The 25,015-nt window shown below is 46.5% G+C and overlaps 1 protein-coding gene and 1 non-coding gene across 2 annotated transcripts in view; both read right to left on the bottom strand.

Annotated features, from left to right (window-relative positions):
* The window catches only part of TRUB1 (TruB pseudouridine synthase family member 1), a 43,418-nt gene extending 23,886 nt beyond the window's left edge, over positions 1-19,532 (bottom strand). The window contains exons 1-3 of the mRNA XM_055119395.1: positions 19,146-19,532; positions 15,132-15,230; positions 5,699-5,754 (exon numbers count right to left, since the gene is read on the bottom strand). Coding sequence (XP_054975370.1) covers positions 5,699-5,754; positions 15,132-15,230; positions 19,146-19,410 — 420 coding nt within the window. The 5' untranslated portion in view covers positions 19,411-19,532. The remainder of the gene's footprint in view (positions 1-5,698; positions 5,755-15,131; positions 15,231-19,145) is intronic.
* A 239-nt stretch (positions 19,533-19,771) lies between these two features.
* Positions 19,772-19,886, bottom strand: LOC129399537 (U5 spliceosomal RNA). Its single transcript, XR_008627159.1, has one exon. It is a non-coding gene; the product is annotated as a U5 spliceosomal RNA (small nuclear RNA).
* Positions 19,887-25,015: the final 5,129 nt, after the last annotated feature.

Here is a 25,015-nt window from a genome sequence, read left to right on the forward strand (position 1 = left end):
ATTTGTCTTTATATAGCAAACACTAATTCATAACAGAGCATCGGCCCTCCCATCCGCTCTTCCGGTTTCTAAACATACATGAGAAACTAAACGAGCACTGGAGAAAGCCCATAAAGACAAGCCTCCAAACCTCAGCGCCGCCTGTTATTTCAAAGTCCATCTGCCGTCCAGCTTCTGCAGAATGACTGGCACAAAGGAAGTGTGATGTGAAGAAAATCGTGTCGGAACTTACACATCTGGGTCCTTCCTTTAGAGAACCCACAAACCCACGCTCGGGTTTAGTCACCAAAGGGCTACGCCAGCCTGGCCTCTCTCAGAACCACTTTGCCTAAGTTGTCATTTAGGAAGTTCCACTTCTGCATCTGTTGTAAAAATCTGAATTCCTTACCAGCAGGTTCTGTTTTCCTTTTTAACTTTAATTCCCAGAGAGTCTGTGCGTGCCCTTTCTCTCTGACCAGCACTGGTTTTGCCTAGGTCACCAGGACTCACAAGCAGGAGTGACAGAAATGGAATTCACCATCAAGATTTCCAACAGAGCTTGCTTGAAATAGACAAGTATCCAGTATCAAGAGAACATGGAGCTAGAGAGACCAACAGGCCTGGAACTACAGAGAGTGGCTTGGGGATATGTGAAATATTTGAAAGTGGCAACAGTAACATTTACCAAGCAATTTCTGTGTATAAGATCATGATCACAAAATCCTGTTGATCATGGAGTCTCAGTCTCAGTAACCTCTACATTCGTCCTATCCCTGAGATTATAGAAGCCTCTCTCTTCTCAGCCTTCCCAATGATGCAGCATTGGAGGCTCTTTCAGGGTCAGGGGAATGAGATTCAGCTGGTTACTGGCTTTGACATATAGATACACCATGGGAAGCTTGCAAGGCTGTCCCATGCGGGCAGGAAGCTCGCAGTAGCTTGCGAGTTTCTCCCAGTGGGAGAAGTAGGTTATAAGATATTGCTTCTGGGAGCTTGCTTTTAAGTCTCTGGATGTTGGCCGTTGATGGGATTACACACACCTGGGTACCTTCATGCGTGAGGCCTGTCCGAACGTGTGGAGAGGGGCCTGAGCATGGCTTTGACTAGGTTCTGGTGGTCTTTGGCTGCCGGGAGCTCTGCTCGGGGCAGGGAGGGAAGCTGAGAGAGTCTCTTGCCCATACGCCTGGCTGTCTTCCCCAGGGTCCCTCGGAGGGGATGGGCTCCAGCTTCCCTTCCCTCCCTGTGTATAAGATATGGTACATAAAATCTTTAAGTAGATTGTTTACTAACCAATTAATTCATTTGATTGATTGGGGGCAGGGTTGGGGCCACATCTGGTATCACCCAGGAGTCACTGCTAGCTTTGGACTCAGAATGGCCCCTGAAAGTGCTCGGGAAGCACATGTCATACTGGGATTTGAACCTGGGTCAAGGCGAGTGTCTAACCCCTGGACTATCTCTCTGTCCCCTATCCTGTTTCCTTTTATTTGCTTTTTTGTTTGTTTTTGGGCCACACCGGGCAGTGCTCAGGGCTGAATCCTGGCTCTGCACTCAGGGATCACTCCTGACAGGGCTCAGGGGACCATATGGGGCACCAGGAATGGAACCCAGGTCGGCCACAAGCAAGCCAGCACCCTACCACTGTACTATCCCTCTGGTCCCAATTTTTAATTTTTGTCATTCCCCCCCCCACTTTGTTTAAACCCCATGGTTTACAGTTATTCATGATGATTTGATACAGGCCTTCAATATTCCAACCCCAATCCCACCACCACTATCACCTTCCCTCCACCACCAACCGCCTCCACTTTCCCGACCACCACTCAAGCCTGCCCCTGTAGCAGGCCCACAATGACTTATGTCATATTGCTTATTGCCACTGAATGACTTATGAAATGAGCAAAAAGTATTTGTGTAGAAACTGTTGCATCTCACCGTGCTGGGATGCTAAATCCTCGTCTGAGGGTTCACTAAGCTGCTGTTGCCAGTTAAGCCTTCTGTGTTTGTTTCTGTTAGTGGAGATAGGTTGGTTTCTACATTGCACCCCATCCACTCTGGTGTGCTACCACTGTGCGACAAACATGTCAATGTTTGTCCGACTCTGGAGATGTCCAGAATATCCCGAATATTTACCTGGCCAGTCCAGCCAGAGGCTTGGCAGCAGCTCTAGGCTGTGGGCGTGGCCACCAGGGCTTCCAGAAATACAGGGAGGGGGTTGGTGTTGCCCATGCCAACTTCAAAAAGGCCTGGACTTTTCAGGCAAAAAACCCCTGTGTACCTAAAATTTCGAACAGATTAGGTTCTCTGTGGAGCTCAGGCCTGAGGCTGTGGAGTCTGGCTGAAGGCCAGGCATTAAACGGATTTTTAAATACAAAGCATCTATTTTCTTTTCTTTTGTTTTCAAATTTGGGGCCATCCAGGTCTGGTCAGGCCTCATTCCTAATTCTGTGCTCCCGATCACTCGTGGTAGTGCTCGAGGAGCCCCAGGGGGTGCTGGGGGACCGAATCTGGGTCAGCCGGGTGCGAGCAAGCGCCTCACCCCCTGGACCACTGCTCCAGCCCGCAAAGCATCTATTTTCAAGAAGAAAATTGTCTTGAGAGAAAAAAATGATGGTTGACAAAACACAGTTCCCTCTGATACTGGTGAAGAGACACAGAGACGGGCCCGTGGCTTTCATCTTCTTCCATCCGAGAGAAGGAATGCAGGGGAGAAGTGGGGGTGCTCTGAAGAGCACTTCATCTTCCTGGGATGAAAACAAAATAGTTCATCAAGGCAAGAAAAAAACACTCTGGGCCTAACATTGAGGGTCACCACCCATTCCCAGTGGTAGTATGAAGTGCATCACGTTGAAAGGAGTCCGCGGATGTTTCCCGTGCAGCAGGAAAGAGTGTTTGGCCGCACTCTTGTCTCCCTTTGGGACTGGGTCAGTGTTTCCCCAGGTGGGAGATCTAGGGGTGGGGGGTGCTGGCACAGGGGGGTGGGAGGGGCAGTAATCACTGGCTTACCATGACCCTCCCCCCTGCCAGGCCAAACTACACTCTTCAAAATGAAAAAAACTAAAATTAAATGCCGCCCCCCGCTGTTGCACCTAAAGCAACTACTGGCCCCCCCCGTACTAATACCTTCCCTTTTTTTTTTTTTTAAATCACAGAGCAAGCCAGATGGAATTTATTTTTCATTTACCTAAAACATTACTATACTTTCCAACTCAAAGACAAGGGGTTTTATGCCAAGTGATTACTAAAATGGGACATCAGAGGGAACATGCTCTCCGGGGTTTTTAATTTCTCAAAAAGGCTTACTTAGACCGCTGCCACTCAAAACTGTGATTCTAGGGCCAGTGTCCCTGAGGAGAGAAGCTCAGGAAATACGGGCGTTTAGAAATCCATTTAGCAATGCAACATTCCATTGAAAAATACCACTGAAATGATGATATTTTATGAAAGTTCTCAGTTTGCAATGAACAAGGAAAGGTTCCAGGCCTTAGTCCACAATTTCCAAAAAAGAAACAATTTAGAGGGGGGGGGGGTGGAAAATCACTTTACCAGCTAGTGCCATCCCATTAAAAGCCAGGGTTTCAAAGAGAAAACGCCTAGTCCAGGAAGGAGCTGAAAGTCCGCCCTATCTCGGAGCATATTAATCTGCCCTCCACGGGCCTTCGAAACCCCGGCCCGAGCTGAGCTGCTGATTGGAATACAAAGGCCATGATCTCGCTCAGAGTTCAGGGAGATCCTAGAGGGGCCCCAATTATCTTTTCTAGGGAAAACCCTGAGGGTCCCGAGAGGTCAACTTCAACATCTTCACAGCAGTTTCATGCACGACCCTTTGCTATTTTGTGGGGGTTACTCACAGCCTATAGTAACCCAAACATTTCCGCCCGTTCTGGCCTTGGCCAAACTGTTCCTCTCCTCCCACCAGCCAGGGTCTCGGAAAGTGCTCTGGAGCCGAGACAGGGTCACTGTCACGCACCAAGGACGCGACTCCAAGAAGCCCCACTCTTGCTGCAGCAAACATTTTGCGATCGTTGAGCAGCACCTGTCCTCCGAAAAAATGTAAGGTTTACAAGCGGTGCTATGGAAATGTTAGGTTTTCCTTCTCACTGGATTTACACACCCTGGTTTACAAAGCTGTTCGTGGTGCCATGGTGACAGCATGAACGGGTTTTGGATGTTCCGACACCACCTGAACGAATCCCGAACCTTCCCTCCACCCCTGGTCCCATTTCCCCAACCGCCCACCGCCAGCCCTGTTAGCAGGCACGTAATTTGTTTTCAACAGCTAAAGGAATTATAAAAATACTTGTGCAAAATGAAATTTCTGAAAATTGTTCTATCTCACCCCAGGGCTGTCTTTGTCTGAGGATTTACTAAGTTATTTGTCACTAGGTGAGCATCTGCAATCTAAGTTCTAATTCCCCTTTCATCTAAGAAAGGATCTTACTGAAAAGAAAAAAAAAAAACTTTAATTTTAAAAAATCAGGGACTGGATTCCTGGTACCCCACATGGTTGCTGGAGCCCACCAAAAAGTGCTTTCTGAGTCCATAGCTAAGACTAAGCTCTGAGCACTGCTGGATGTGGGCCAAAAACCAAATAAACAAAAATGAGATAGTATAGTGAATAAGGCAATTCTTGCAGGCAGCTAACCTGGCTTTGATCTCCTGTATTTCCTATGGTCCCTTGAGCACCTCCAGGAGTGATCCCCGAGCACAAAGCCAGGAGTAGGCCCTGAGCACTGCCGGGTGTGGCCCCAAAACCAAGAAATATAAGTACAATCGTGGACACTGTAGAGATTTTGCTCCGATAAGTTACTTTCAATTAAGAATCGCTAATTTACTGTTTTCAATAGCCAGAATCTGGAAAAAACCCCGAGTGCCCTAGAACAGATGACTGGTTGAAGAAACTTTGGTACATCTATACAATGGAATACTATGCAGCTGTTAGAAAAAATGAGGTCATGAAGTTTGCATATAAGTGGATCAGCATGGAAAAGTATCATGCTAAGTGAAATGAGCCAGAAAGAGAGAGACAGACATAGAAAGATTGCACTCATCTGTGGAATATAGAATAACAGAGTTGGAGACTAACACCCAAGAATAGTAGAAATAAGTACCAGGAGGTTGACTCCATGGCTTGAAAGCTGGCCTCACATTCTGGGGAGAGGGCAACTTAGATAGAGAAGGGAACACCAAGTAAAATGTGGTCGGAGGCCATGCGGGGGAAGGGTGATGCATGCTGAATGTAGACTAGAGACTGAACACAATGGCCACTCAACACCTTTATTGCAAACCACAACATCTAATTAGAGAGAGAGAACAAAAGGGAATATACTGCCACAGTGGCAGGGTGGGGTGGGGGGAGATGGGATTGGGGAGGGTGGGAGGGATGCTGGGTTTATTTGTGGTGGAGAATGGGCACTGGTGAAGGGATGGGTTCTCGAACTTTGTATGAGGGAAACATGAGCACAAAAATGTATAAATCTGTAACTGTACCCTCATGGTGATTCACTTATTAAAAAATAAAAAATAATTAAAAAAAGAATCACTGATTTATAATCTCAGTACTCTGAATGTCAGATTATGATTGTGAACACTGTAAAATACTCAGGAATGATTGCCATTCGTGCATTTAACAGTTTATATTTTAAATGATACAACTGAACACAGGTCATTAAGAAATACACAAGCAAAGACGAAAACAAAACTAATCCACGAGTCTTACCTTGGACCCTGACAACATACTGGTCAACATTTTTGTTCCCCTTCCAATTCCAACCACTACAAATCAAAGAAAGAAAAATTATGACACTCTGGTCTAAAAAATTAGGTTTCCAAAACATCCACATATTTTTGGTTTTCATTTCCTTGCACATGTAATACAAAGCTGGAAGGAGTATATAGTTAGGACTTACTTCTCCAGTCAGAACTTCATGTAACTAAGAAATTCATCCATCATATAACTAAGGAAATCTTAAAAGGAGATGGGAGAAAAACATTTTTTTTCTCCCATCTCAAAGTGTTAAATATGGAAAGAGTTTTTTCTGTTTGTATAGTTGGGGTTTTTGTTGTTGTTGTTTGCTTGTTTTAGGGCCACACCCAGCAATGTTCAGGGGTAACTCCTGACTGCACTCAGGATTTACTTCTGGCAGTGCTTGGGCAAAGCCCACATGGGAGGCTGAGGCGACATCTGGTTGGCAGCATGCCAGGCAAGCACCCCCGCCCCCCCACCCCACCCCAACTGTACTGTATCTCCAGCCCCAAATATGAGAGAATTCTTAACCCAACAATTAGATCATGAGAAATTTTAGAAATTTTTCAAAGAACTCACTACAGTTTTACATGAGCATCAGTGAAAAATGCATAACACAATTAACCATGAGATGATCAAGTCTTTTGACAGAATGTATTATTAAAGAGAACAAAAGCTATCATCACAGCTAATGAGCCATTCAAAGATGATTAGTGCCCCACAATATCAATCTAGAAGATAGAAACATAACAAGTCAACCTAACCCACAGAAGACTAGGGCGAAATGAGAGCTTGGGAATGTATGTTCCGTGTCCGGCCCGTCCAGCCCTGACCACATCTTAAGCCCGCAAATGTTGTTATAAATACTCAGGTGACCTTGGGCAGAAAAAAGTTCCCGCCCCTGACAAAGCCAATATATACAGGACAACAGCCCACCGGACTCTTCAATTTCAAATATTTCTTATTTTTATGAGAACACATGTAACAAGTGAGGATGATGAACACAATTTTTCTTCATTTATGAGCAGAAATTTTTCTAAGAATAGCAGAAATTCTCACTAACGGACACAGTTTTGTGTAAGAACAAGAGAACCATAATACAGCATTGTAAGAAATGAGAAGCGACTGGTAAGCCGGGAGCACCGCCAATATTAATAGCAGATGTCATTCTCTGGGCCGCCTACATACTAAAGTCCACTCTAAATGCGCCCCATTGATTAACTATCCCATGTAAACATCCTACAAGGTAATACCATGATCCTTACTCTGTAGATGAGGCCCAGGGAGCCTGTGAGCTGTGCCTGGCATCTCATGACTTGCAGACAGTTGGTTCAAACTCAAGCCACAGCCTGTTACTGCATCTCTGCTTCTCAGTCATCCCACCCGCCCCATCAGCCTGCTCATTCTAGGTTTTCTTCCCATTGCTAATAAGCTCATGTAGTTTAAACATCACAAACGGTTCTACATCTAACCCTTCTTCTAATTATTGTAATTAATAATCATTTATGAAATTGCCCAGTGTATACAAAGACCCCCTTCCACAGGTCCCCATGCCTACATACAAGCATAAAAGAATTTCAAATCGATTCTCCAAAACCCAGATCAAATGCTTCAAGTCTATCCCAAAACTCTAAACTCCTAGGGAGCAGAATGATAGTACCATGGGTAGTGAGTGTGCTTGCCTTGTGCGTGACCGACCTGAGTTTGATCCCTGGCATCCCATAAGGTTCTCTGAGCACTGCCCATCAAGTTGACTCTTGAGTGCAGAGCCAGAAATAAGCCCTGAGAAGTGGCGGGTGTGACCACAACACCTCCCCTCCACCCTCACCCTGAAAATAAAAAAAATAATAACCCTCTAAACTTCTCTAACACTCATCTGAACATTTATCTCTGAGTAGACTCACTTCAGTTCAAGGACTGAGACCGGCTGGTTTGGTCTGGAAGGAGGACACAAAGCCATGCTCAGGACTCCTCGCTCAGTGCGGGGGGTCTAACCGGCGGTGCTCTGGGATCAAACCCAGGCCTCCTGTGCAGTGCCGTGTTCCTCACCGCTGAGCTCTTCTTGGCGCCAAGAACTGAGATTTTTACTTGTGTGTGTGTCTGAGATGTCTACGGGCTGGAGATGCGGCCACGTGGCGCAGCGCCTGCCTCCCAGGAGGGCTGGCCCGAGTTCCCATCCACACGCCAAACGCGATTCTCGGCGCCACTGTGCAGCGTGCTGGAACCAAGTGTGTGTGAGCCCTACAACTACAGTGTGCCAGCCCCAGGGACCGCCATGGCAGCAAAGGGCAAGAGAGGGCAAGGAAAACAGTGAAAAGAAACACCCCCCCCAAAAAAAAAGAGTAAGAAAAACAAGGGACGCCTTCAGGATTGGCACGGAGCACAGGACTCTTCAGATGGCAGAAGCACAGCTGAGACAAACGCACTGTTAACACCAACAGATCTTATCCCATTCGAATGAATGGAATCCCCAAATATATATCTACACACACACACACACACACACACACACACACACACATTCATAGCGGCTACTTTGTGCAGTCTCCAGAATACATGCAGTGAGACAGCACAGTTCAGGCTCTGGAAGTGCCTTTCAGCTCAGAGAAGGAGACCTCGTAGCATCAGCCAGTGGCTTCAGGGGCTGCACTAGTTTTGCGTGTCAAGGCCGTGACGCTAACACTACTGCGGAGGGCGTAGTTCAGTTGAAACCCCCCAAAAGTTGCCTAAACTCAGGAGTGGCTCCTTCATGGCAGTATATGACTTGGTGAAAAAAAAGGAAGAGAGAGAATGACAGCGGAGGGAGGGGACAGGAGGAAGCCCCCTGGCAGGCGTTAGGAGGCCAGAGAACTCGGCATCCAAGCGGGTGTGAGTGAGCCCCGGGAGCAGCGCCTGCGAGCGCGCTCTGAGAAGGAAGACCCCCACAGCCCCCCAGCCCTGCGTCCCGCGGCTCCGGCAGGAGAGCTGGGCCTGAGGGGCAGAGGGCGGGCTCCATGCCAGCTGGGCAGCAATCCCGAACTGACGATTCTCAGCTAGGGAAGTGATCCAGAACAATCCATTTTTTTTAAGGCACCCAAGGGTTTCTCATTGTAGCGCTCTCAGTTCCTAACCAAGAAAACAAGGCCCACCGAAATTAGGGGGTGAGTGTCAGGCACCAGGATGCCAGCCAAGCAAATACAGAAGTAGTATTTGGACAAATTCTCAGGAGTCAATCAGCAGCTTTTCATTCAAGGGCCAGTTTACAAGTACAAATTTTTAAGCATCTTTCCCCAATAGTCATACCAGTTTTTATTCAGTACTTACTGTACATTAGGTACTAAAATAATTAAAATCTGACTCCAGTCCTGAGGGAGTTAACAAGAAATCAAGACAAAGAAGGCGTGCACATTACATAATCCATATAAAAGAGCAAGAGGGGCTCTTCCTAGGGAGTAGATGCTTTTCAGCTGAAAATCTGGAAATCCAGGATAAGAAGATGTCTACAGTGGCCAAAGACAGAGATAAAATGAGAAGCAGGAGCAAATCCACAATGGCCTGAAGAAGGAAAGAATTTGAATGCTTTCTCGGCACTGTCTCTTTCACATTACTACTTTTATTAGTTCCCAAATGTTCTTTGGTCCATTATTTTCTCTGTAAAAAAATCCCAGGGTCTCTAAACCAATCTAAATGTGCCAGCATTTTATTCTCAAGTCATAAAGGCATGGTAAGGGTATTAGACAAAGCTTTTTGCAGTTGGAAATTTCGGCTGTCCTATATTTAATTCTGTAACATCCTTGCAATTTATCTTAGGGGAAACAAAAACAAAAACAAAAACCTGTCTCTTTCCACTTCCGGAAATGAATCTTAACAACCCACAATAAGTACTTAAGTTTTATTTAGAAAAATGTTCCAGTGCGGTGATCTTGGACGAGTAGTGTACTACATGTGTCTTTTTTGAGGGTCACTGGGAGAATCTCAGAGAGTATTAACCTCTGACTAAAGCCCTTCTACGGGGAGTTTCTTTCCTCTTCCTGGCTTCCCGGAAAGGCTGCTCACTTTCCATGGATGGAGACCTCCCACCACCCTCGCCTTATTCAAAGCCAGGAGCTGCCCTCCAGCCTCTGCTCCCGCTCTCATGCCTGCTCCTCCTCTCTTCTGCCTCCGCTTCTTTCCCTCTGTTGCCCAGACTGGGATCACTCATCTGATTGTATCCTTCGGGGGGAGAGGGGAGGAAGGCCATGCAAGTATCAGTTAGTGGCACTGAGGAACCTCAAAAAGCAGTGCTGGGGAATCACAGCAGCATGTGAGGAGGCATCAGGGATCAAACCTTCAGCCTCCTGTGGACACGGCAGGCAGTCTGGCACTGCGCCTTCCACCTTTATGACCCTGGTTTCACATGGGGTCCATCTGGACAGTCCAGGGTAACCTAAAGTCAGCTGATTAGGGGGGCTGGAAAGACAGTGCAAGGATTAAGAAGGAGCTTGCCATGTCCACTCATGGCCCAATGAGATATTCTAAGTTTCCGGAGTGCTTGGCTGCAAATGTGGCCCACAAACCTTCAGTTTCTACAAGTGTATCCCAGGAGGAGCGCACCAAATTAGATGGGGAAGTAACACAGCAGCCAATCAGGCACAGTGAACAAAACAAAACAAAACAAAACAAAACAAAAACATGAACATAGAAGACACAACTAGCAACCAACAGCTTTTAGTAAGCTCTTGGACAGGGTCTTAACCCCATGTTGAGATATAACCATTTTCATAAATTTTCTTTTACTGGAGTGTTTTTTTATAATACCATCAGCATCCCATATAGTCCCCCGAGCACCATCAGGAGTAATTTCTCAGTGCAGAGTCAGGAGTAACCCCTGAGCATCACCAAGCATGACCCAAAAGCTAAAAAGAAAAAAGAAAAAAATGGAGGAAAGAGCTTGGGGAGTGGGAGTAGAGGGTGGGGGGTTATAAATCAGGACAATGAAGATTCTCATATTTTCAAAGATGCATACCTGAAGTTTATAAGTTACAATGAATACTTCACAGTAAATAATACTATGTGTCAAAAATCAAAGCCAAGGAAAAATGTATCTTTGCACATGGGCCCAATATTTTGTTATGCCTTAAAAAAAAAAATTAAAAAAAAAAAGAGAAACACCACTTCCCAGGGTTCAAAATGTGCCATCATATTATAGATACTCCTTAAGTTTGAAAATTATGGTTGCTATCATCCCTTTTATTATAATCATCATTATCACCATGGGGGGGGGGTGGGAGTTCAGGCACTTTAACCCCTGCCCCATCTCTCAGGCCTACTATTAAACTCTTTGAAACGACTTCAAACAGAACACTGAGATTCAAAGAGCTATTAAAATTTATGCAGGTTATATGTCATCAGTGAATAAAGCAACCAGTATGTAAACTCATAAACGATTAAATACAGTTTTACACAATGAAACACTGCAACTTTCCCTAACAGTCTTCAGGACAGCTAACTTGGACCTTAGTTCCGTAAACAGTGGGCCATGGCCCTACACAGGGGTGCATAATCCTTTAGGATTTTACTTTAAAATAAATATATGATTTAGGGGGCTGGAGCGATAGCATAGTGGGTAGGGCTTTTGCCTTGCATGCGGCCAACCCGAGTTCGATTCCCAGCCAGTGGTCCCCCAAATACCACCAGGAAATTCCTGAGTGCAGAGCCAGGAGTAACCCCTGAGCAATGCCGGGTGTGACCCAAAAAGAAAAAAAAATATATATATATACATATATATATATGTATTATTAGTAACAATTTAATCTGTATACCTATTTTATATACTTATATGCCTGGGGTCCTGTAAAACTTTCTTAGGTGAAATAGAAGCACAAGTAGAAAAACCGTTTAAAATACCCTGACTTAGACAACAAGGATCTCTTTAGGTGGCTAAATGCCGTCTTTCTGTTCTTTAGTCCTCATTGGAAACTGTATTCCTTGTTGGTATCACTGTCACTGTATCACTGTCATCCCAGTTGCTCATGATTTGCTCGAGCAGGCACCAGTAACGGCTCCATTTTGAGACTTGTTACTATTTTTGGCATATCGAATATGCCAGCCACGGATAGCTTGCCAGGCTCTGCCGTGCGGGTGGGATACTCTCGGTAGCTTGGAGAGCTCTCCAAGAGGGGCGAAGGAATCGAACCTGGGTCGTTGCGTGCAAGGCAAACACCCTGCCGCTGTGCTATCGCTCCAGCCCTCCTGTTGGTATCATAAGAAAAATTAATAAATTTGATGCAGTACTCTATTTTATCATTAAAGTCCCTTGTGATCAAATATAAATTAAGCCTCTAATAATAAAAATTACTTTGAATGTGATTGCTTCCACACATACAAATCTCAGCTAAATGTCGCCCTTTTAGAGTACTAACTAAAATAGTACTACCAAGAAGATTCCTTAGGTTTAGGGTAAGAAACAAACTGATTTTATTCACTCCCTTCAATATCACTAGTTTTTGCAAATCAGGAAGTAACAACCAGAAGAAGAGAATCTAACAGTGATGTAAATGACCCACTCGTAACTAACTAGCAGCCTCTCCTGTTTACAGTGCTCTTAGAAAACAACTGATTATGACACATTCAGTTTCATCTCAGAGACTGCTGAACTGATGAGAACCACGAAGCCACTTCTATGGCCCCTGGCAGTGGACACGGATGGGTAGTTCCTGGTGGGCACTAAGGCGGGAGAAACAAAGACAGGAGTACCGGTTCCTGCCATCCCAGCCGAGGGCAAAGGTGGGCTTCAATGCTGACTGCTACTCGCCGACAATCACACTGTCCAGGCTGCTTTCTCATTCTGGGTCTTCACTTCTGTATATGGGGCTAACAGGCGCTACCTCAGAGGTTTAGAAAGGATCAAAGCAGGGAGGTTAGTCCTCAAATTGGTGTAGAAAGGTTAACAGCCACTGAATTCAAGTATGGGGGCTGGGGAAAAAGTACTGGGGTTAAGCAAACTGTCCTCCACACTGTCCGCCCCGGCTCCATCCCTGGAACACATGCGTACAGTCCCCCAAGCACAGCTGGGAGTAATCCATGAGCGCAGAGCTAGAAGTTCAGGCCTGAGCACCACTGTGTGCGGACCCCAAACAAAAACAAAATAGAAACTTGAAGTCACTTATGCTGTCAAGACTTGCTAATGCAGGTTCTTTAATTCAGGAAAATGAATTTCCTTGTTATTTGCGAGGGACCTTCTCAAACCAGTGCTGGGGAAGCCCAGGGTCCTCCTAGAAATTCTCAAATATCTGGTATTTCGGTGCAAGGATGCAGGACGTTACTGCTCCCACTCTGCAGCCCAGGGGTTACTGGGCAGGGAGCCAGTGGGGCCAGCAGCAGCCACGGTCAGTGGCAAGCAAGGTCTTTACCCCTGAACTGGCCCTGTGGGCACTTTTTCTATTTCAGCTCCAAGTAAAGTTCTTTCCAACATGCATTAAACAAGATCTATAATCTTATAAAATACAAAATTGTGCCTTGCTGTCAATTTTCTTGAAAAACAGGATTTTCTTCATTAATTTAAGTCCTTCTAAAGCATTTATTTTCTAATCTGACATCTAGATCAAATTTACTGCTTATTCTTTGTACCTAATTTTCAACTTAATAAAATGAACTAACTACTGTAGCAGAGTATTTTACAAACCAGAAAGCAGAGCCCATTAGTGCCTCATTAAATCAGCCTGGTCAATTATGATTGAAATTTTTAAAAACAACTTAACAGGGAGCCAGAGAGACAGGAGGGTGGGGAAGGCTCCCGCTTCACACCTCGCTGACCCGGGTTCAGCCCCCAGCACCGTATGGATGCCCCCTAAGCATCACCAGGAGGGATTCCTGGCCTCAGGGTCAGGAGTAAGCCCTGAGCACAGCCAGGTGTGGACCCCAAAACAAACACAAGCATAAACAGTTAAACAGAACAGGGCTGGGGAGATGGCGCATGAGCTCTGCAGGGAGAAACGGCCCCATGTGATCCCCTGAGCACTGCCAAGAGCGAGCACCGAGCTGGGCGCAGTCCCATAATAAAGGACAAAACACCCGCAAACGTTAAGTAGGATTCCAAGAGAGTTTGTTTCTAGTGTGTGGGGAAAGGCAGATGGAAGGGAAGGGGTGCCGGGGAAATCCCAACCTATGCCTTTCTGTGACTACAGATACAATTAGGGAGAAATTTTATAAAATAAAGGCTATGGATACACACTTTAGCAATCTACGAAGAAACAATTCAGAACCTCTATTAGGTGCAGGAAAGAGAAGAAAGGGGGGGCGGAGAATAGGGTAAATCATGTCACTAATTTTCCTCCACAAGCAGTAAAATGCTCAACCCCCAACTCCCATGCCTTGCAAAGGCAGTGAAGCCCCCACCCTCACCCCACTCCCCCAGGACCCGTAAAGGCCCCCTTCCTTTCTCTGGGGAGCTGATCTCAGAGATGAGCTTCTCAGCCTGTGTGGGTGAAAGAACTCTCTTTGTGGGGCACTTTCTAAGGCCACCCCACACTGGAGGACTCCTCTGTGGCTGCGACAGTGACCCAGAACTGTCCAAGGAGACACTGGGGTACCCAGCTGCAGGTGCCTCATTCTCGATCCCTCCTCTGGGGGTGCAAGAATCAGGGGACGGTTCCTGCAGGTGAAACAGGCAGAAATGCCCATGGAAACCCAAAACCCACAGTTCTGACTGAGGGCAGAGCGAGGGCCAGGAGAAGGGGATTCCCCAGACCCCCTCTGCATGCATGGTGGGATAGAATTCCAGAGCCCTGGAAGGAGAGCCAGCGTGTGTGTGTGTGTGTGTGTGTGTGTGTGTGTGTGTGTGTGTGTGTGTGTGTGTGCGCGTGTGTGCGCGTGTGTGCGCGTGCTGGGGGTGGGGGGAGGGGCCTCCAGATTAAAGGTCACATACCTCCCATCAACAGTCAGGGCACAGCAAACAGGGGAGGGAGGAAGCACCCCAAATCCAAGTTCCCAGACGACAGGCAAGGGGCCGAGCCTTGCGGACAGGTCCCTGCAGGGATACTCTTTCCACCCTTCCTGCACACACGAGACCTTTCTCCAAGTCTGACACACGCTGACACATGACTGCTTCTTTCCACCCACTTCCTGACCAGGGCCCCTCCAAACCTTGTTTTCTTCCCATATACTCCCTCCCCGCCCCCACCCCACCCACCCCCACCCCCACCACCAGCTGGCCCGGAGTCTCATGCCACGGGCCCCTAGTTAATACAACACACCTTTCCTCTGTGGCCCGCTTGGCACATCCTGGGAAAATCACAGGGGAATGCTGCTTCAGAAGAGAGTTCTATAAATCAGCAAATCGAAAAAATTACAGAATATACTGAAAATGGCCCGCATGGCCTGCCATTAGCCAATCTTGTCTGCTCTCATTCAGCAAGTGACGTTCATCCCATTTTCATTCATCGCTTACCTAGAACGCCTCGGGCTGCGCTGTCTAGGGTCCCGCCATGGCCAATTTTCAGAGCCTGCTTTTTCCTTTTAGTCCATTCTGGAGATGGCATTCCAGCTTCTATAGAGGCAATCGGGATGGGGGGGGAAGAAATGATTACCAAAACAATCAACTGGAATGTTCAGCTAATAAATTGTATATCTAGCCCCAAAATTGCAGAGGAAGAATAATCCAAAACAAATTGTCTAGAAACTAATTGGGGGGGGGGACCCACATGAAAGGAAGAAAGAAAGAAAGAAAGAAAGAAAGAAAGAAAGAAAGAAAGAAAGAAAGAAAGAAAGAAAGAAAGAAAGAAAGAAAAGAAAGAAAGAAAAGAAAGAAAGAAACGATATATGGTAAGTTTATAGCCTAACCTACAGAGATCTAGCAAAATCAGATACTCGATGGTGACAAGTAATTTTTATATAGGTGGCTGGTTTTAGAAGTCCTCAATTCTGGGGCCAGAGCGATAGTACAATGGGTAGGACCCAGGTTGGATCCTCAGCGTCCCATATGTCCCCTGGGCACCACCAGGAGTAATTCCTGAGTGCAGAGCCAAGAGTAACCCCTGAGCATCGCCAGGTATGGCCCAAGAAAAGTCATAAATAAATAAATAAATAAATAAATAAAAGTCCTCAATTTCCTGCCTAAAGCTCAGGTTTCTGGGGCTGGGGGGTGGCAAAGAGGCTGGCCTAGCAGCACGCATCTGCGGCCGTGAGCCTGGTTCCAACCCCAGTGCCACAGACAGTCCCTTTCCCATCCCACAGCACAGGAAGGGGGCCCGGGGCCACCCCTGGGTGCAGAAGATCGCTTGGGTTTTTTAGTGCCCCCACTTACCTGAGCGGGGCACAACAAAGACCCATTTCAGGTCCCCAGCTTCTCTCTGTTCCCTGTCCTCTCCTAATCCCAACTCCCAGTTCCTTCAGAAAGCTAACTGTAACAAAATGTTCCCCATGAAACAGTAACAACTCACTGCCTCTTAGTAGCAGAAGTAGTCAGAGGAAAAGGAAAGGGAGCAGAGGTGAGATGTGGGTCGGTGGGGGTGTTCATGATTCCCATGTGTGAGACCCCAGCACCACCCACCCACACACACACCCACATACACACACAATGGTGCGACCCAGGCCTATCTCATATTCCTATTGTAAAGACAACAAAATAACATTCTCTGAAAATGCTTAGAAACTAAGAAGCACTAGAACAGTTAAAATGTTGCTAATGCAGACAGAATAAGTCCCGAGAACATTAGCTGCAGGAATACAAATGAGAAAAAAGAGGAACTCAAGCACTGAGTTGACCTACCTGTCACCTCAACACCCACTTCCTTAGCCCCACTGACACCAAGAAGACAGAAAAGCCAGCACAAGAAAATGAAAGCTGAGGGTGGAGAAAGGGGCAGGGGGCAAAGGAAAGCAATGGTGAAACAGGAGCATGGCCAAAAGGAACCCCAGGGTTGGTAAGGCTAGGTGATGACCCCAAGAGGCCGTGATGTCTGAGCTGACCAGGTCACTCTGTGATCACAGGATCCTCATGCTTGGAAGGGCAGAGCTGCTGCTTCCACAGAATCTCCTGAGGCCGGACCCCCACTTCAGGCCAGACCCCACTGTGACCCACCCACACTCAGGCCAGACCCCACTGTGACTCTCACCCGGAGTCAACAGAAACCTTTGGGGACTCCCTTGGACTGTGAATTTACTTTTAAGTGAATTTACTTCAAAGTTTTTACTTTCTTTTGTGTCCAAACTACCTTCCTTCAGGTTGAAGACATGTCATCTCTACTTGACTGGCTCACCCCAGTGGTATCATGCATGGAGGAGTATGTAATCAGGTATTGTGGAGACTGGAGAGAAAGGACAACAGGTAAGGCACTTGCTGTGCATGTGGCCAACCCATGTTACATTCCCCGGCATCCCACCTACTCCCCTGAACCCCATCAGGAGTGATCCCTGAGCACAGAGCCAGGAGTAAGCCCTGAGTACCACGAAGTGTAGCCCAAAGCCCCTCACCCGCACAATTTTTTTTTAAATAAGGTCTTGATTAAAAAATAATAATAAATTCTTATATGTTAGGACATGAAATTCGAAGAGTGCAGGAATTTCTTTCTATACATGAATCCAGTCAAAATAAAACAAGGGGCATTAATATCAGCCTTGACCAAAGACTCGTGACTGGAATGAGTGGGTGTCAAACTAGGACAGCAGCATTCAAATGGGGTGTCTTGGAGTCTGGATATTTAAGAACCTTCCCAGATCATTCTGGCAGTCCACATGGCATTTGGTAAGCTCCCCTCTAAGGGAAGTACAGAACAGGCCAATCGCAAGCAACATGAAATAAAAAGTAGTAAGAATATCTACATCTAAATCAGTGATTTCCAGGAAATAGCCTAGAAATCATCTGTTTTAATCCATTTCAACATAAACCAGTTATTGGAGGGAAATTAACCAGAAATCTCAGATACTCTTGGATCCTCCCAGAAACCCCTTGGAGAAAGGACGGTGTGACCTCCTGGCACAAACAAAACACCCCCCAGCTCAGTTAACAAAGAAGGCCAGACAAAAACAGCCATTCTCTAAAGGAAGCAAGTCTCCAGCGAGATCACAGCTCGCCCTTGGTGTAATTCAACCCTTCATAAGTCTCTGACACATCCTGATAGGTAACAAAGTCAAAGGAAAGTGTAAAATGGGAATGAGATTTTTTTTAAATTGCCATAAAACATCTGAATCGACATCATGCCCGTTCTTTCAAAACTGTTTGGTTTTGGTTTTGCTTTGGGGGCCATACCTAGCGGTGCTCACAGATTACTCCTGGCTCTGTGCTCAGGGATCACTTCTGGTGCTGCTCAGGCCACAATATGATGCGTCAGGAGTTGATGAGCATCTCATTTAGTGCCCCTCACTCCCAGGTAAGATCCCAGAGAACAGAGCCAGGAGTAAATCCCTGAGTACCATTGGGTGTATCCCCAAAACAAAACCAAAATATCACTCTCTCCTTGAAGGTGGTTGAGATCGCAGAGTGCTCTGAGCTCCGTTTCACCTTTGTGCCTCCTGGGCCAACACAGGTGGGTTTGTCTTCTGTGTCCAATAACCCCAAAGCTTCTCCCCCCTCGCCTGGAAGCATCTACTGGGCTGAATAACTGAGAAACCTTTCGGGCGCTTCGAACATTCTCCCAGGGCACAGGAAGAAACAAATCAAATGATCTTAGGGAGCAATTTCTATTTCTAGTTCCCAGATATGAGCCAACCAACAGCATCAGCGCCTGCGGCAGCAAATTTAAAAGACAAGATTGCCTTGGGGGTGGGGTGGGCGGGAGGTAGAGAAAGATCCTACAGGGGTTTCCGCGCAGGTTCGGTGTGCAGAGTCCTCAGCTGACCCCGAGCGCCCAATAGGGCCCCTGGGCACCGCCAGGTGTGACCCCTGGGCCAAAACAGCTACGTGTGCTCCGAAACGAGGTTTCTTAGGAAGAGCCCAGACTAGGGGCTGGAGCGATAGGACAGCGGGGAGGGCGTCTGCAGGGTTCCATCCCAGGCATCCCATTATGGTCCCCCAAACACCGCCAGGAGTATTTCCTGAGTGCAGAGCCAGGCGGAACCCCTGTGCAAGCAAAAAGGAAAAAAAAACACATAGCCCAGACTCTGAATTACCCAGAACGACCTGTCCCCGCCCCCAGGTGAAAGTCACCGCATTAAGTCTTGGTCCAGGGACACCTGCATCTTCACCCTCCTCTCTGGGTGTGTGGGGGGAGGGGTGAACGCCAGCGCTTCCTTTGGCTGGGCATCTGCGGGAACCCAAAGCCCCCCGCCACCCCACCACCCCACCCCCGGCACAGACTGCAGAAAAATCGGGGTGCGCGTCCGGAGAGTGGTGGCGTCTTTGCGCACGCCGGCGCGCTGTCCCCTCCGCAGCAGTGTCCACGACCGACCAGGCCCGGGAGCCCCCGGCGGGGTCGCGCGCACAGGGGACAGCCCCGGGGCGGGCTGCGCGGGGCCGCGGCCGTACCTGCCAGCAGCTTCTCCTTCAGCCGGTTCAGCAGCTCGGCCGACGTGGGCCCCTTGGGCTTGTGCACGGCGAACACGCCGCTCAGGGACAGCAGCTTCGTCGCCAGCGCGGCCTTGGAGACGCGGCCCTCGGCTGCCGCAGCCTTCGCAGACGCGTCGGCGCCCGTGGCTGCAGCCCCGGCTGCCGGGTCAAGGTCAGGAGCCGGGTCGGCTGGCAGAGACGACGATGACGACGATACCAGCGCCGCCGCCTCGGCTGCTGCCATGCTTTTACAGCCCGGGCCTGTGGGGGTTCCTGGAGGCGCACGCTGATGACGCCACCGGAGAGCGCCCGGACTATCCTTTCCCACGGTTAGAAACGGGGAGACCGAGCTGCGGGTCGCAAGGGATTGTGGGGATTGTAGTCTTAAGTGTCCCATCCCGTCCTCCTCAACCCCCCCCCCCTCCGCCACGAGGGCGGAGACTTTTTTTAATGAAAAAAAAATTTTATAAAGTTGCTCGCAATAATTTGTTACATCTAATCTTTCAACACCAAACACCACCATTATACTTTCCCACCACCATTATTTTGAATTTTCCCAACCACCACCCAAGCCCACCCCAAATAGCGGGTCTTAATTTAGGTTGTATTGCTTTTTATGAGATCTCAAAAAATTGAGTTAAGACTCAACACTGTTCCTCTCCATGGCAATCTTTAGTGAAAGTGGAAAGATTTATACGATCTGAAGAGAAACCAGAGTCACTGTCATTACGTTGTTCATCGATTTGCTCGAGCGGGCACCAGTAACATCTCCATTCGTCCCTGTCGTGTGCTAGTGTAGCCCGATGGCGTATTGGGGGCTCTTTCAGGATCAGGGGAATAACTACCGTCGTTGTTACTGTTTTTGGCATATCGAGTACGCCATGGATAGCTTGCCAGGCTGCCATGCAGGTGGGATACTCTCAGTAGCTTGCCAGGCTCTTGGAGAGGGACGGAGGCTTTGGGGGCAGCCTCTAGTCACCTTTACAAGTGTTCTCAGTCTACCTAATGTAAGCTTTTGATCTCAAGGAGATCAACCTGAGGCCGCAGATGTCCCAGGTACTGCCCAGAGATGCAGGCAGATGTGTGTTTGTCAGTGTGCAGATCATTACAACATGCCAGTCGACCAAAAGCTTTCCATGAACAATTCGCTAAAAATGATCCCAAAAGGTTTCCTTACAAGAAAGTGAGTGAAAATTGTACCTCACCCTGGAGCCATTGAGCTCTTTTATAAGAGATTACTAGTATGTTCTTACAGGTTGAGTCTTGTGTGCTAATATTTTTTAAATTGATATTAGTTGCCTTCTACTTTACATCTTACCCGATACATGTGCTACTCTTGGTACATCAGTGATATAGAGTATGAGATGTCGCTCCAAGAATTCTAAAATTTTAACTAAGATGATATGCCTGGAGTTAAAATTTTGGATAGTGACGGGGGTCTGGAAGCATCTCTGCAGGTTGTTGATCTCTTGCGAGATTTATTTGTGTCTCTCAGACTTAGACTTCTGACCTGCAATAGTTTTTCTCCTATAACGCATCTCCTTTAAGTGAGGTGAGTACAGTGCTTCTGCTTCTGAAACTTGCAATTTCAGTCCTAAGCTGCCAAACCCAAACACCAAGTTTGTGTACATTTTTGAAGGGAAAGCTCTTGCACCCTTCTAGCTGCCCCCATATTAGAACTTCAAAGGACTCAGTGTTCCAGCATAGAAAACTTCAAATACTGACTTTGGCTATATTGGCTCACTGATGCATTCAATACTTGTACTTTTGGATTCAAGATTTAGAATTTAGTTCTAGCTCAGATGAACTCTGTTACAGTATGGAACCCACTTCCCATGCTCACAGTGTACTCAGAGCTCGTATAAATAAAACACTGATGGGTGGCCGGGGTTATGGGGGCCGGTGGGGGAGTCAGAGAGAAACAGGTAGTGGTGCTTGCCTTGCATGCACAGAACTGGGTTCAACCCCCAACATCTCATATGGTCTCCTGAGCACCTCCATGAGTAACTCCTGAGTACAGAGTCAGAAGTTATCCCTGACCATTGCCGGGTATGGCCCCCAAACAAAACAAAATAAAATAAAACACCAGGAAATAAGAAATGGAAATGGTGCCTCTCATTCCCAAATAAAACCTTTATGGCAAGACAGTGCCAAATAATTTGGGGTCATTTCTCTGCATTTCTGCCAGTCTCCATCCTGTCTTTCTACTGTAATTCTTTATAATTCTAAGGGTTTCCTCTTGTTTTAATGAGTTGGGAAAAGTAAGAGAACCAGGAATGGTAAAGGACTTGACTTGTGGAGTGAGGACCTATGTTTGAAACCCAGCACTGAAAAGAAAAAAAAAGATAAAGGAGAATCATCAACATTGTATTTTCAGCAATTATGTTGAGTTTATTGCCTAGGTGGACATGGAGAGCATCATGCTGAGTGAAATGAGTCAGAAAGAGAGGGACAGATATGGAAGGGCTGTACTCATTTTTGGTATATTATATATATATATGTATATATATGACTAATATCCGTGACCAGGGATAAAGGGGGTTAGGAGGAGTGGTCAGTGGTTGGAATCAACCACAAGTGTGTGGGGCACAGAGGTTAGGTAAGAGAGAGATAGAGAAGGGAACAGTATGACAATAATAGCTGGAAATTATCACACTGGACAAGAACAAAGTGTTAAAAGTAGGTAAAGGGACATGCCTGATGATCTCTCAGTATCTGTATTATAAACCACGATGTGAAAAAGGAGAGAGAGAGAGAGAGAGAGAGAGAGAGAGAGAGAGAGAGAGAGAGAGAGAGAGAGAGAGGTGCCTGCCATTGAGGCAGGCTGGGGATTGTGGTCAGAGGGTGATGGGAGGGAACCTGGGGACACTGGTGCTAGGAAGTGTACCCTGGTGGAGGGATGGGTGTTGGAATATAGTATGACTGAAACCTAATCATGAACCCCTTTGTAAGGGCCTATCTCATCGTGTTTCAATTTTTAAAAATCCTTAAAAAAAAAAGAAAGTAAAGCTGAATTTAAATGAATTTTTCCAGGGATGAGGATAAAGTTCTAAAACATCGATGCTAAAAGATGAATTTTAGGGAAATCATAGTGTTGTGCCCAAGTTTCAGAAGCCCAGTCTCAGAGAGACCAAGTCCACACACGGTAATGCCAAAGCAAAGGAACTTTATTACTAGCCCGAGCCAGCGCTAGCTGAAGCTAGGGTCCAAGTCTCATCCAATGCAGCGGAGTCTTGACAAGGACCGCAACTCCAAATCACAAGCAGTTTATATAGGGTTCGGAGTTAAGGAGCAATTTATACTGATCTATTTTTATCATTGGCTTTATTACAATGCTGGTCTGCAATAGGCAATGGTTAGCAACAGTTTCTAAGGAGGGGACAGTGACCCTTCACGACTGGCCAGACCCAACTGCCCCATTCCTTATCTTGGCAAATTACTCAACTGGGAGTTTTCCGGAAACTGCAAGTCCTGCTCTGGGGAAACAGAAACTGAGGCCTAGTTGAGACTCAATGTTAGCTCCAACTTATCATGACTTCTGAGGAGCCAGCTTTTGGGCCTCACAGTAGAAAACACAGCTTGGAATTGACATCAGCGGAGGATCCCCAAGGAAGATCAAAACCAGCGAAGTTCCCGGCAGCCTGGTTAAAGGCATCTGTCAAAGGGCTGGAGTGATAGCACAGCGGGTAGGGCATTTGCCTTGCACGTGGCTGACCCAGGTTCGATTCCCAGCATCCCATAGGGTCCCCTGAGCACCACCAGGGGTAATTCCTGAGTGCAGAGCCAGGAGTAACCCCTGTGCATTGCCAGGTGTGACCCAAAAAGCAAAAAAAAAAAAAAAAAGGCATTTGTCAAGCCACACCTGAGTGCCCCATGATCTGTTAGACTAGGAGGTTCATTCCTGGACCCCCAGATTTGATTTGTAGGCGAGGGCCAAGTTATGCCCTGGGCAGGAATAGGAAAACAGACAAAACTCAAAGAAGATCTTCCCAAAGGATCATAGGAATGTGGTGTTTTATTTCAATATTTTAAAAAGCCAAATGATTGGGTCAAATTCAACTTTTTATTCATATACTTATTTTTATTATTAAAAATAAATATTATTAAAAATAAGTACATGATGGCAGTATTATCAACATTTATGATTTTGAAGTTCACAGTTACTCTACCTGACCACCATCAGAGCACAGGTCTTGGTATGTTAAAGGGTTTCTATCAATTCCAGGGAACATAAGCAAGAAGAACTTGCCCAAGCAAGGATTCTTATTGGGTAGAGATTTTTCAGCTTTGGAACCAAGTCATGAGGTGTGCATGGAACTGTCCTGGCATCATCTATGTGAGGGGAGGCAGGGTAATGGTGAGTTTATCACAATCATATCACAATGCAGCAAATGTGCAGGTCGCAGGCCAGTCTCTGTCAGTTTTAGTCTCTAACAGGTCCAGCCAGATTACTCACATAACTTCTGTATTGGTGGGCCAAGGTCGCAGGGGTGGGAAGTCACATCCAGCAATGCTCAGGGGTTACTTCTGGCTCTGCACTCAAGAATTACTCCTGGTGGTGCTCGGAAGACCATATGGGATGTTGGGGTCGAACCTAGGTCAGCCATGTGCAAGGCAACTGCCCTCCTCATTGAATTGTCTCTCCAGACCCACTTTTGTGTTTTTGTGGCAGGCGAATGGTGCCAGAGACTTGGTCCAAGGATGGCGTGAGAGGAGCCAGATGGCAGCATCTAACCTCGCGAGCCACCTCAGAATCCACCTGGAGCATAAAGCTGGCCTGGTTCCAACTTTAAACCGCAGGTGCAGGCCTCCGTGGCATATATAAATATGAAGTGGTAGCAAAGCAGTGAATTCAATCTTGGCAGCAATAATGGAATGACCAGGTCTAGAGAATATGGGAGGTGTCACTGACAACTTGTAACACAGTTATTTCTAGGTATTATCTCATGTGGCAGGAGTTTACCCTGTCTCAAAGATGTCTTGTTCTGAAAGAAAGAAAGAAAGAAAGAAAGAAAGAAAGAAAGAAAGAAAGAAAGAAAGAAAGAAAGAAAGAAAGAAAGAAAGAAAGAAAGAAAGAAAGAAAGAAAGAAAGAAAGAAAGAAGAAAGAGAAATAAAAAGAGAAAGAGAAACAAAAAGAGAGAGAAAAAGAGAAAAAGAGAGAAAGAAATAGAAAGAAAAGAAAAGGTTATCTTGTTTTCTCCTTCCATAAGAAGGTAATCTGAGAACAAACTTCAGGAAGACATAAGCTTGAACCAAATAAAACTACTGCTGTGTAGGTCCAAACATTTAAATATCCACCATTTCCATCCATTTCCATCTGTATTGCCACGTGATTGGCAGTTTAAAGCATCACTTCTCTCTTGGTACTTGCATGTAAAGCCGGAAATCCAACAGACAGCAGCACAGATTGGGAAAGGGAGATACTCAGAACATGAAAACATTCTGAGCTTGCCAAATCACCCCAAACCCGACCTGCATTTTTTTGATGATTTGTTCCGTTAAGCTCTACCAATTCCTCTTACTATCATAGTCGACTCAGTCCATTTGAATAAATTAATGTTCTTATCTCAGATTACTCACTTGGCAGTAAGAGTGAGCTGACCTGCCAGTGCCTGAGCTGGCTCATATGACCTCTCCGTAAAAATAAAAAAAACTATTTTCACAATACTGAGCAAAATCAGCATGTGCTTCCTTCCTCAGTAGAGGACAGGCTGAATAAATGTGAAAATGTAAAGGGCAAAGAGGAGGAAGGCTTGGGTGTGAGGCAGAATAACCGGGATGATAAAGATGTTTTGCAATGTATAAAATAATAATACTTTACATATTTTGGATTATTTTGGTCCTTGGA

The sequence above is a fragment of the Sorex araneus genome, chromosome 11, assembly GCF_027595985.1.
Source record: "Sorex araneus isolate mSorAra2 chromosome 11, mSorAra2.pri, whole genome shotgun sequence".
NCBI classification, from domain to species: Eukaryota; Metazoa; Chordata; class Mammalia; order Eulipotyphla; family Soricidae; genus Sorex; species Sorex araneus.